This window comes from Pan troglodytes, chromosome 6, assembly GCF_028858775.2.
Source record: "Pan troglodytes isolate AG18354 chromosome 6, NHGRI_mPanTro3-v2.0_pri, whole genome shotgun sequence".
Classification (NCBI taxonomy): Eukaryota; Metazoa; Chordata; class Mammalia; order Primates; family Hominidae; genus Pan; species Pan troglodytes.
The window spans coordinates 142,998,558-143,010,800 of NC_072404.2; the positions used below are offsets into that span (position 1 = coordinate 142,998,558).

Below are 12,243 nucleotides of genomic sequence, written 5' to 3' on the forward strand. Positions count from 1 at the left end.
TTTTCCAGCATAGGTGGCCACACACAAACATATACACACACAATTCCAGGCTAAGAAATGTGTTATAACTAAGGTGGTTAAAGCACCGAGGTATTCCTCCCTGGATTCAAGCTCACGGATTAACATATGAAAACATTATTTCCATCCTTTTCATTCACCATTTACATTCACAATCTATTTTTGTCTAGATATATAGATACTATTAAGGAACCACACAGGTCAAGTCACTCAGGTTTAATGATTCCATCATTTGGACACATAAACTTCTGTTCCATTTAAGTCTGCTCACTGTAGATAATCCAGGTCACCCAGCCTCCCATTAAGATTTAATCAAAGTTTTCTGCACCCCAAACCCTCACAAAACAGACCTCTATGATGAAATCACAGAAAGATACATATTAGTCCAGTTAGTGGCCAAACATTGGTCTTTAGAGTCCAAAGACCTCTATAACCAGTAAGAGTAGTTGGGAGAAAAGAAGGAACAAAGAAACTGAGTTTTCTGAGAACCCCCTTTCCAGACTGCCTGAATAAGTTGCCTTTTCTTAAAAGAGCAGGATTAATCTACTTATGCCAAGACCCACTGGGCAGAAAGCACCCCAACCCAGGTTTAGCTGATCTTTACCACTTCCTTGTGAGAGCTACAGCAATCTTTTGGAATTTTCTGCAGCAAATTTTCCCCTTTTGCTGTCCCTACAAAGGCAGAAAAGCTAGGGGCCAATCTCTGAGCTAATTCCTTGAATCCAGGCAGGATGAGCATTCACCATTTGGACCCCTCTCTGTAAGAAGCTAGGACTTTATTTCTTAATGAAAGTTCAACACTGAGGAAAAGATAGCGAAGTCGTTGACTCACAATCTCAGGCCAACCTCAGGCAGATAGGTTAAGGCAAGGATAGGCAAGAAAGGTCTATTTTAACCCTATCCAGGCAAAAAGCAGGTTACTTAGGAAATCCCTAAGATCAAGCTGGTGCTCAGGGCCCTCTCTAGGATGGTCATAAGCGGTGTGATTGCATAGGTCATCCCCAGGCACTAACTAGACTAAGCTTCCCAGTTCCTTCCAGAATAAACTCACTATTCCTTAGCCCTTGGGACTAGTGGATGATATGTCACTATTTCAAACTTCCTGGTCCCTTTCCAGCCTGGTTTTATGTCCCCAGAGAATTGGGGCAGCAATGGACCAGACTCAGACTGTGATGAGAGGGAGAAAATAGCTAGGTTTTGTGCATTTCAGAGATTAACTGAACTCCCTTTGGAGTCACATTTACTCCTAGCTTTGTGCCAGGAGCATATTATTAAAACAAAACATCTTATTTTAAAACAGCCTTACCACTGTTCCAACTTCTGCCCTTCTCAGTCCTAACCTCATCTTCTCCTCACATGCACACCATCAGAAGATACTGCCCCAGGACTTTCAGTATCTCTAGGGCCTAAGGATAAAGCAGCATTAATGGCATTTGGCAGAAAATCCCTTCCCACATTGAAGACCCCTCCCAGCTCAACACAGTGAAGAAATAAATGGCAATGTAAGAGAAGAGGCAGCAGAAACCAGAGCCTGCCCTTTCCCACATAAAAGAGGCACAGAAATTCCAGGAATTCATGAAAATGGCATCATCTCTTGCCAGAAGGCCACCAGCTGGCACTGGTTGGGAGTCGCATTATCACTTGTTTCTCCTCTGGACTGAAGTGCAAGATAGTCAGTATGGCTGTGAGAGTCTGCTGGCGGCCCAGGGAGTCAGGTAAGGTCAGGAAGCGGTAGATGATGTTTTTGAGGTACTCCAGATTGGCTCCCTCCCTGCTCTGGTCCCTGATGTTCTTTTCGATGTGGCTCTGCAGGGCTGCAACCTCCTCGCGATGCCGTTCGCCCTCCTCCAGCAGCCGATCCTGCAGCTGATGCACCTCGACCTCCAGCCTGTGCTTCTGCTTCCTCAGTGATGTGATCTCCACCTCCTTGCGGGCCAGTTGCTCAGCGTACAGAAAGAAAGTGGGCTCATTGGCCGCTGCAAGTTGTAATGCTTGGGTCAGGCTATCAGAGGATGATGTGTCAGCTGGGTCCCCAGGACCGCCACCACCCACAGGACTTCTGCGTCCTGGCAGCCCAGAGGCCAAGGCCACAGAACGCAGTTGCTCCAGTTCCAAGTCCTTCTCGGTGAGCACAGCTAGGGCACGATCCCGCTGCTTGTGCAGCTCCTCCTCCAGTTTCAGTGTGCGGTCCCTGAAGTCCAGCTGGCACCGCTCCAGCTCCTGCCGGTGGAGCTGCTGCAGCCGGGCCAGCTCCTGCTTCCAGTCATCAGCCTCCTGCTGGTGTTGGTGCTCCAGCTCCTCGCAGGAGAGCCGCAGGGAAATATACTTCTCCTTCAGCTCTGCAAGCTGTTCCTGGGCTGCCTCCAGCTCCTTTCCCAGGTTACCATCTTTGGTATTCTTGCTTTTGAGGACGACCTGGGCTCTCATCTTGTACCTCTCAAACTCTTCCTTCAGCTGTTTCAGCTCCTGTTGGTAATAGAGTGCAGTAGCCTTCTCCCCATCAGCAGCCTCCGAGCTGGGCATTATCTCCAGGTCACAGAGCTTCTCCACATCCAGGGTCACCTGGCTTTTCCTGGCCGCAACCTGCAGCAGCCTCTTCAGCTTCTCCATCTTATCTTTCAGGACATTGACATCCAGACTGGACTCCTCTCCATGGCTGTCTAAAGGGGACCTGCTGGAGGCTGCTAGAGCCAGTGTCTTGTTCTCCAGGTCCAGCTGCAGAATGCGCTCCTTCAGCTTCTGAATGGCCAGCTGGTCCTTCTGCTTGGCTTTCTCGTAGGTGCCTAGCAGCTCAGACACCTCGGATATTTGATTCTCCAGGGCTGCCACCCTCTGTTCTTCTACCTTAGATTGCTGACGGAGTTGATCCTCTGCAAGAGCTGTCTGCAAAACAAGGGAACAGACAAAAATGCATCCACAAAAGCCCCACAGCAAACTCTGAGAAAGCAGGAGAGGGGAGCAAAAGGGTCACAGGTTTGGGATGGCCTGGCAAGAATGCTAACTAGGGATTTTTCGGTTGATTCAGGAGCTAACAAAAGTTCCTATTACCTGCTTGGGTTCTGCAAGACACATATTATACTGAACGATATGAAGCACCTTGATACATCTGCTATTGTTCTGCTTTCCACCTAACCACATATAATATGTGTTACTGTTGTTTCTCAGGTGCTTCCTCAAATCCTATTAAGAAATCATACAGCATTCTTTTCCTTATCCAGTATTCCTGGAAGTTCAAAACTGCGCTGGATCTCCCTCTCCACATTGAAAGGAGGCACCCTTTCAATACCTGTTCTGGAAAATAGCACTTCTCCAGAACAGGCAAATCTTGAGTAAAGGCAACGACAAGAGGTTACTTCTGAGAAAATCCCCTTTGCCTTCAGCCACCCTTCCTAGAGGCACATACCAACAGAAGACACGCTACCTTTTACTATACAGCTGCCACTATACTGCTTCATAGAGCACAGCTGGTAAGATGCCAATGCCCAGAAGTGCAGAGCTGTCTGGCTTCAACCCAGCCTACACTGAGAAGCTCCACATCCTCCTGGAAGCACATATGTCAACACCGCATAGAACAGGACTTCCCAGGTTCACTAGTGGAACTTCTCAGGTGGCATCAAAAATGACAGTATAGACACTTAGCTCTAACTAGCAAAGGAGGAAAAAACCCTAATATTTCTCACTTCAGGTCAATGACTGATGTTTGAAAGAGATGTGGATAATTACCTTTCTCATTTCCTGCTGTAACTGAGCCTGGAAATGGCTCTTAAGGCGGGCAGCCTCTTCCTGAAGTTCTTGCAGCCGGGGGTCTGGCTGATTCTTCTCATCTCGAATGGCCTGCAGTTCACTTTTCAGCTCCTCCACCTCACGGGTCAGCTGCTTGGTCTGCAGTTCAAATCCTTCCATCTGTTCAGCTGCATATGCTCGTCCTGCCAAGGCTTCTCGGGTCTCTTCTAACCTAAGCTCCAAGTCCTGGCGCTGGGTCCTCTCCTCCTGCAGCAGCTTCTGGAGCTCACGCAGCATCAAGGCATGGTCACTCTGCTCTTGGGCCCGATCATGCTGCTGCGTGATAAGCCGGGCTTTGGTTTCTGCTATTTGCTCCTGCAGCCCCTTCAATTCTCCCTCTAGGCGGGCCCTCTCCTCCTCCGCCTTGTTACTGGCATCCTCTAAGTCCTGTTTCATCTTTTTCTTGTCAGCCAAGTAAGAAGCCTCCATGCGGGACTTCTCCTGAGTGACTGTGGCCAAAGAACTGGTCAAAGTAGCCAACTGAGTCTTCAGCTGGTGCAGTCTTTTGTCCACCTCCCCACCTGCAAATGGCCCATCCCCACTGCTACTGCTAATGCCACTCTCGCACCAACTGGCCTCTTCGGACTTTGGAGGTGGTGGTCCACGGGCCGGTCTGTCATCTTCTACCCCAAACTCACCCTTGGTGCTGGTGAGACTGGCCGCAGTATCCAAGCTAGTGGCGGTCCCAGTGCTATCCTCGCTGTGAGTGGAGCACCGGTCATCCACAGAGTCAGGAAAGGTGAGGCCTGGAAGCTGGACACCTGCGAGGCCCACATCTGCCTCGTGGGATACCGACAGCACCTTGATGCTGGCCTCTAATGCCTCTTTCTCCTTCAGCAGGCTTTTATAGGCACGGACCACATCCTTGAGCCGTGCCTGGTACTGGAGAAGCTGCTTCTTCTGCGTCTCTATAGTCTCCAGCAAGTCTTTCTTGCTCGGGCCGCCCCCGAAATTCATCCCAAACTTCTCCATGGAGGGTCTGAACGGATTGCCCCACGTCAGCTTTCCAGCAGAACGGGAGAGGGCCGTGAAGACGCAGGCGGGGGCTTAAAGAAACAGCGAGCGGGCTGTCCGGCGGCGGGCCGCACACCTACTCCACCTAGTTATCCTGGACCTAATGCGGAACGGCCGGACGGACTGGCGAAAGCGGCCGCCGGGTCCCAGGCCCGGAGGGCTGGGGCGGATTCTACCCCGGAGGCGGGGCGACACTGGCACCAGAGGTGCACACTGCCAGGGCTCGTTAGCGCTGGCCCAGAAGCCGCTCCGCACTCTCCGCTCGTCTGGGCCACAGCAGCCCGGGCCGGCCCCTCGGCCCACGTCGGCCAGAGGGTTACGCTGAGCGCGGTCCCATCACGACATCCTAACTAAAGCTGCCTGCCGACAACGGCGCTTCCGTGTCCGCTGGAAGTGACGTCAGCGAGGCGCCGCAGGCTCCGCCCCCAGTGGGCCCAAGGTAGGCGGGGCCAAGTCGGCCGGTGGGTGGGCGCGGCCTGTCGAGAACGCAGTGGGGCCGCGAGCGGCAAAAAACAGGTTTGGGAAAGGCGAAGCCAGCAAAGTCGAAGACACCAGAGTGGCACTGGTTTTGTGAGAGCGCCCAAGCTTGACCTCGGGCTACGCTCAGCGAGCGACAGAGCAACGTCGCACTGCATTCTTACCAAACACCCAGGTGAACGACGCATCCAACGATTTGGGAGCTCAGGACCCATGGTCCCTAAAAGGCAACAATTAAGACTCCCATTTAGACCACGAAAACTGCAGTCCTCTATAGCACAGTGCTTGGTACCTAGTAGGCATACAGCGTAATAGTACCCTTCCTTAGTTCTGCTGAGTTGATTCCACAAATATTTACGGAGGGCACTCTATAGCCATGTCTATCCTGAGTGCCAGCTATATACCAGGAGCTCACAAGAGTTTTGCTATTTAGTCTTTACAGTAATTATTGTAAGCACTATACTCATTAGCACTATTTTACAGATATGAAAACATGAGGCAGAAAGGTTATACGTAACATGCCCAAGGTCACACAGCTAGTAAGTTTAGGAGTTCTAATCAGTCTGATTCTCAACGTATCACGTGCTGTGCCAGATGGTAACACCATTAAGAGACACGACCTTGCCCTCAGGGAGCTCACAATCTAGTGAGGAACCAGACATACAAATATGTCCTGCTATCACACCAGTATGTCTGGGTATATTCAAAGTGGTATGAAAGTTAAGAGGAAAGAGGCCTGTCTAGGTGAGGCATGGAAGGCTCTTGGGAATAATACTTTGGGATTTGAAGGATGAGTCGTGATTGTCCACCTAACCAGAGATCAGGGAAACTAGCATTCCAGGCAGGTGGAAAAAAATGCAAAGACCTGTAGGGTATCGGAGTTTGACTCACCCAGAAAGCATTCAGTAGCTTAGGGTATGTGAAGGAGGTGACAACAGAGGGGCTGGCACAATAGGTAGGGACCCAACTTATGGCATTTAAATTTTATCTTGGGTTATAGTAAGGCCCTAATGGATTTTAATCTGAAAAGTGGGATGTCATCAAGACTTGTATGACATGTTGGAGGGAACAAGGGGCAGGAAACCTGTGAGGAGACTTTCAGTCATGGGGAACAGAAGGTAGTGACAACAGAGATGGAAGCAAAGAGGCTGATAAAAGAGCTAAATGTAGAATTGACCTAACTTGGTGAACACTAGTTCTGTTATTATATTGGAACTCTCTAAAATGTACTCTTCAGCCTCGTAAAAGCCTTCTTAGGGATGCAAGTCTATGACTGAAGAGAAAAGGAAAGTCATTCACTCACTCATACCTGTTTCCCAAAGTCTGTCCTTGTTACAGACTTTGCAGATCAGGATGGGGCAGGCCCTGGAGGTCTGTTCAGACCCCGTTTCTCAGTGGCCCAAATAACATCAAGCTGTATTATACATAACATTCAGTCACATTATCAAATCATTTTAATATTCACCATAACCCCTTAAGTTAGAACAAGTCTCCTTTTATAGATGACGAAATAACGGAAGAGTTATGAGGAGTGCTGAAGCCAAATCCTCAAGAAATGGCAGAATTAAGATTTGAACTAAAGCCTGAAATCACGTGCTGGCAAGTGGTGGGTGCTCAGTAAATATCTGCTGAAAAAGCAAATGAATGAGTGAAGGTTTTTTTATTCCCAGCTCAGTTTACCTCGAGTCCATAAACAATTGATCCTAGAAGCCTACTGGGAATCCAGAGTAGACATAACACCTACCCTTGCTCCATTGAGAATCCATCAGTCCAGTTCAACTGAACAAGCATTTGTTAGGCCTAATAATGCCTGGCAATGAGCAAGTCTCCACCGCAGAAGAATTTCATTCCTATTTTGCTATTCTCCTCTCAGATGTTAAAATGAGGCAGGGAAATGACATGTGAAGCTCTTTGGATCTACGGAGTCAAGATCTTCACAAAATCCTGAATGGGTGTGCAAGAATAAGCCAGGTCCATAAGTCTGTGGCAAAGTGAGGAACTTCAGCAAAGCGGCCAGCGCCTGGACTGAGAGGCGGGGCCCGCAGGGCTATCCAAACGAAGGTGGACTTCTCCAACAGCCCAGGAGTGGGTCTGTGACCCCGCCGCCCAAGGCCGTGAATCTTACACTGGTTCTGCGGATTGGGAATTAGGAAGTAGGCGTTTTGAGGGACCATGGAAGCTAGCTAGCACTCGGGCACCTTCCCCTACCTCCCGCGCACTCTTCACACGACCACCTACTACGCGCAAGTCCCTCGGTGGAAGATGAGGCAGTAAAGGGAGGACCAAGACCCCTAATCGCAGCTTCCACTCCCCAAAGGAGAGTGGTGCACACGTTCAGTGCTACTGGTTCCCAAGGGCTAAAACCGGAGCCCCTAGGGGCCTGGACGCAACAAACCAAAGCCCAGCGGCCGGCCACTGAAAATGGGGGCAGGGGCCGCTGCGGAGCGATGAATCCTTTCCTCAGCCGCGCTCGGGCTGCCGGTCGGCGGCCACAGGCCTGGCAGGCGCGTTAGAGACCCAGACCCGTTCCCAAGTAAGGGCCGCACGGGACCCAGGCCAGCAGCGGCAACTCGCGGAGCTTCGGCTCCCCCAGGAGCCAGAGCCGGGGGAGGCGGGGCCGAGAGCCGGGGGCGGGGCCCGGACGGGGGCGGGCCCGCGGTGACGTCGGGAGGGCAGCGACGCGCGGAGGCGGCGGCGGAGCCTCCTCCTGCTGCCGCTGCGCCCCATCCCCCCGCGGCCGGCCAGTTCCAGCCCGCACCCCGCGTCGGTGCCCGCGCCCCTCCCCGGGCCCCGCCATGGGCCTCACCGTGTCCGCGCTCTTTTCGCGGATCTTCGGGAAGAAGCAGATGCGGATTCTCATGGGTGAGGCAGATCGAGCGCGCGGCCCGGACCGGGGCGCCGGCCCCGGCGCAGCCCTTCCGCCCCCGCGTCCCTCCAGCCCCGCTCACCTGGGTCTCTGGCCCCGAGTCACCCACCTCATAACGCCCCGGGGCCTCTGCTCTCGGGCGGGTCCCGGTCTGCATCGCCGACCCCGGGGCCTGACACCCGGAGCTGCGGGCCTGGGTGGGGTGAAGCTCCCTCCGCCCCAGCCCGGCTGGTAAGAAGGGAGGATTCCGCCCTTGGAGACGACTTTTAAAAGGAGCGCGGCCTACCTCCCGTGCCCCTTGCCTCCCAGTCCTCTCCCGCTCCGCGCCCTCTTTGGAGTTGGCTCACGCCACCCGACTGCCCTCCAGGCCTCAAAGGTAGATAACGACGCGCACCTGGAGGCGCTCCCGCTCTCCGCCCCAGTCACCATCAGCTGTTGTGGCCTCTCCCTTTCCCTGGTCTCTAGGGGGCTCCCTCGCTCCCATCTCCATCCCTGTGCCCCTTTCCGTTGCAGTTGGCTTGGATGCGGCTGGCAAGACCACAATCCTGTACAAACTGAAGTTGGGGGAGATTGTCACCACCATCCCAACCATAGGTGAGCCCGGGGATGAAGCAGGGAGCGGGAGCGCCGCGGCGGGCCCTCGCGGGGTCTGCTCCCAGTTCTGCCACTTTTCTGGAGCTGACCCTGACACCAGATACAGCTATTTGAGAAGTGGGTCAGGGTATCTCTACGTGGATACCGGAGGCAGGGTGGATGTGACCTAGCCCCGCCCTGTTGACCGCCAGTTCTGGGGTTCTGTTCCCCTGGGCCTTGATCATTGCCTTCTGGTTTTGTGTCCCTGCTGAAATCTAAGTAGTTTTAGTGAGTTCCTTTCTTTCAGGAGTTTTCTCATATTTTTTTTCCAATTATCTGCAGGCTTCAATGTAGAAACAGTGGAATATAAGAACATCTGTTTCACAGTCTGGGACGTGGGAGGCCAGGACAAGATTCGGCCTCTGTGGCGGCACTACTTCCAGAACACTCAGGTGGAGTGTTGGGAGGGGACTTTCTAACCCCACGGGAAAAGGTGTTAGGGCTGGGAGAACAGAATTGTTGGCCTAGGCTGGGCCCCCAGGCCAAGGAAAAAACCCTTCCCCACTTCTACCCCTTCTGTTTGGCTACCCCCTACTCACTCTTCAGAACTCACCTTAGTCTTCCCCAGCTTGGACTTCTCTTTAGAAGCAGGATTCTGGGACCAGGCTGCCTGATTTAGCCCTCATAACATGTCTTTATTTCCTTGCACATCTTTGGATAAACTACTTCCTCTTTGCAGTGGGGTCTCTAGTTTGTGCCATGACTCCTGTAGAGCTTCTATAGAGTTCTGTAAACTTCTGTAGAGTTTACTAGATGAGAAGGATTGACACAATTACAAATGGGAAGAAAACAGAAAGGGCCACACTACGGTATGCCCCAGGCAGAAGTGATTGCTTCTCCTTTCTTCCTTCCTTCCTGCCCAGGGCCTCATCTTTGTGGTGGACAGTAATGACCGGGAGCGGGTCCAAGAATCTGCTGATGAACTCCAGAAGATGGTGAGTACCCAGAGCCCTGGGAACTGAGCCCTCAGCTTGGGGACAGAGTGATCTCTGTAGTGGTATAGAAGTCAGGGAGCCCCCCACAGGCATTGAAGACCAGGAATATAAGTTTTTCTTTGTGGACAGACACATTGTGTATCTCACCCTGTTTTGGATGGGAGTGACTTTTTCACTTTTTCTGTTCATTCTCTTGTCTTTTTTTTTTTTTGAGTTGGGAGTTTTGCTGTTGTTGCCCAGGCTGGAGTGCAATGGTGCAATCTCGGCTCACTGCAACCTCCGCCTCCCGGGTTCAAGCAATTCTCCTGCCTCAGCCTCCCAAGTAGCTGGGATTACAGGCACCCGCTGCCATGCCCAGTTAATTTTTGTATTTTTAGTAGAGACGGGGTTTCACCATGTTGGCCAGGCTGGTCTTGAACCCCCGACCTCAGGTGATCCACTCGTCTTGGTCTCCCAAAGTGCTGGGATTACAGGAGTGAGCCACCGCGCCCGGCCGCATTCTCATGTCTTTACATCTGAGTCTGAGAAGTTGTGGGAGAGATGGGACTTATATGTGGTAAAGAGAAACATTTTACATTCCTGCCTTTTCCATTTGGAAATGTTGTCATTTTGCCTAGGCAAGTACTCAAATTAGGAAAAGGTCTTTCTTTTCTGGACTTATGGGCTCAGGTCACCTCAAGCTCATTTACAACTATGTCTTGTCTTCAACGGCAGACTGCACAATACTTTTTTTTTCCAATCAAGATGCTAGGAGGTAGAAAGGGAATTCCCCAACACAGTAGAGGAGACGCAGCCTGGGTCCCACCTTCTCTTCTCCTCTCTCAGCTGCAGGAGGACGAGCTGCGGGATGCAGTGCTGCTGGTATTTGCCAACAAGCAGGACATGCCCAACGCCATGCCCGTGAGCGAGCTGACTGACAAGCTGGGGCTACAGCACTTACGCAGCCGCACGGTAGGGGTCCTGCCCACCTGGTGCTGAATCCTGCCTCTTGAGGGAAGCTGCAGGCTGGGACAGAGATATAAAGGCATTCCTTTTGTTCCTGGTTGCTGATCTCTTTCTTTCCTTTTCCCCACAGTGGTATGTCCAGGCCACCTGTGCCACCCAAGGCACAGGTCTGTACGATGGTCTGGACTGGCTGTCCCACGAGCTGTCAAAGCGCTAACCAGCCAGGGGCAGGCCCCTGATGCCCGGAAGCTCCTGCGTGCATCCCCGGGATGACCAGACTCCCGGACTCCTCAGGCAGTGCCCTTTCCTCCCACTTTTCCTCCCCCATAGCCACAGGCCTCTGCTCCTGCTCCTGCCTGCATGTTCTCTCTGTTGTTGGAGCCTGGAGCCTTGCTCTCTGGGCACAGAGGGGTCCACTCTCCTGCCTGCTGGGACCTATGGAAGGGGCTTCCTGGCCAAGGCCCCCTCTTCCAGAGGAGGAGCAGGGATCTGGGTTTCCTTTTTTTTTTCTGTTTTGGGTGTACTCTAGGGGCCAGGTTGGGAGGGGGAAGGTGAGGGCTTTGGGTGGTGCTATAATGTGGCACTGGATCTTGAGTAATAAATTTGCTGTGGTTTGTACACGGTGTTGTCTGTAGCCTGCAAAGGAGAGGCTGGGTTACTGGGTACCAAGAGACAACGTGGGAGAGGATCAAAGCAGCTAAGGCTGCAGGGCAACCCCACCCACACATACCCTCAGCTCAGCTTCTCCCTCCTTATTCTTGGGCTGGAAATACTGTAGGGTTTACAGTGGTGCAAATCTCATTCCTTCCCAGCTCCAAGGAGCCTTTGCTGAAGATTACAGGATCTCCCTTCATAGTTCCATGAACCACGTAACTGTTTCCCATCATTCTCGTAGCTACTTAGAGCCGTTCTTAATGTTTGCCTTACACATTAAAATTAGAGGGGGAGAGAATGTGCGTTAATAATACGAATCCTGAGGTACATTTCAGAAAATGTGATTCATCAGGACTAGTCTGATGCCCAACAATATGCATCTTTAAAATTACCCAGAGGAGGCCGGGCGCAGTGGCTCACGCTTGTAATCCCAGCACTCTGGGAGGCTGAGGCAGGCGGATCACGAGGTCAGAAGATCGAGACCACGGTGAAACCCCATCTCTACTAGAAAAAAAAAATACAAAAAATTATCCAGGTGCGGTGGCAGGCACCTGTAGCCCCAGCTACTCAGGAGGCTGAGGCAGGAGAATGGTGTGAACCTGGGAGGCGGAGCTTGCAGTGAGCTGAGATCATGCCACTGCACTCCAGCCTGGGTGACAGGGTGAGACTCCGTCTCAAAATAAATAAATAAATTAAATAAATAAATAAAATTACCCAGGGAATTCTGCCACTAATAGTCTATTACCCTTATTTTATAAAACATCGGTGGGGTCTGGGGCTTGTAGTTCCTTGCTGCACACCACTGAGAATCTTGCTACTTGGGAAGACCCCTCCTATGGGGAATAGGAAAGCGGGTATAAGGAACCACGGGTGGCTGGGCACTGTGGCTCATGCCTGTAATCCTAGTACTTTGGGAGG

The 12,243-nt window shown here is 52.1% G+C and overlaps 2 protein-coding genes across 2 annotated transcripts; one reads left to right on the forward strand and one right to left on the reverse strand.

Moving 5' to 3' along the window:
* Nucleotides 1-219: 219 nt before the first annotated feature.
* GCC1 (GRIP and coiled-coil domain containing 1) lies at nt 220-5,409 on the reverse strand. The gene is made up of 2 exons (XM_519350.8): nt 3,742-5,409; nt 220-2,901 (listed from the first exon to the last, which is right to left on the reverse strand). The coding sequence occupies exons 1-2, from the start codon at nt 4,771-4,773 to the stop codon at nt 1,606-1,608; spliced, it is 2,328 nt and encodes a 775-aa protein (XP_519350.5). The 5' UTR covers nt 4,774-5,409; the 3' UTR covers nt 220-1,605.
* A 2,532-nt stretch (nt 5,410-7,941) lies between these two features.
* ARF5 (ADP ribosylation factor 5) lies at nt 7,942-11,289 on the forward strand. The gene is made up of 6 exons (XM_519351.8): nt 7,942-8,154; nt 8,672-8,752; nt 9,074-9,183; nt 9,655-9,726; nt 10,552-10,677; nt 10,802-11,289. Exons 1-6 carry the CDS (start codon nt 8,088-8,090, stop codon nt 10,886-10,888), a joined length of 543 nt encoding a protein of 180 aa, XP_519351.3. The 5' UTR covers nt 7,942-8,087; the 3' UTR covers nt 10,889-11,289.
* Nucleotides 11,290-12,243: the final 954 nt, after the last annotated feature.

Coding starts and splice junctions, on each gene's coding strand:
- GCC1 (XM_519350.8), bottom strand. CDS start 4,773: ATGGAGAAGTTTGGGATGAATTTCGGGGGCGGCCCGAGCAAGAAAGAC. Junction 2,902..3,741: donor TACAGCAGGAAATGAGAAAG/GTAATTATCCAC, acceptor CTTGTTTTGCAG/ACAGCTCTTGCAGAGGATCA.
- ARF5 (XM_519351.8), top strand. CDS start 8,088: ATGGGCCTCACCGTGTCCGCGCTCTTTTCGCGGATCTTCGGGAAGAAG. Junction 8,155..8,671: donor GCAGATGCGGATTCTCATGG/GTGAGGCAGATC, acceptor TTTCCGTTGCAG/TTGGCTTGGATGCGGCTGGC. Junction 9,184..9,654: donor ACTACTTCCAGAACACTCAG/GTGGAGTGTTGG, acceptor CTTCCTGCCCAG/GGCCTCATCTTTGTGGTGGA.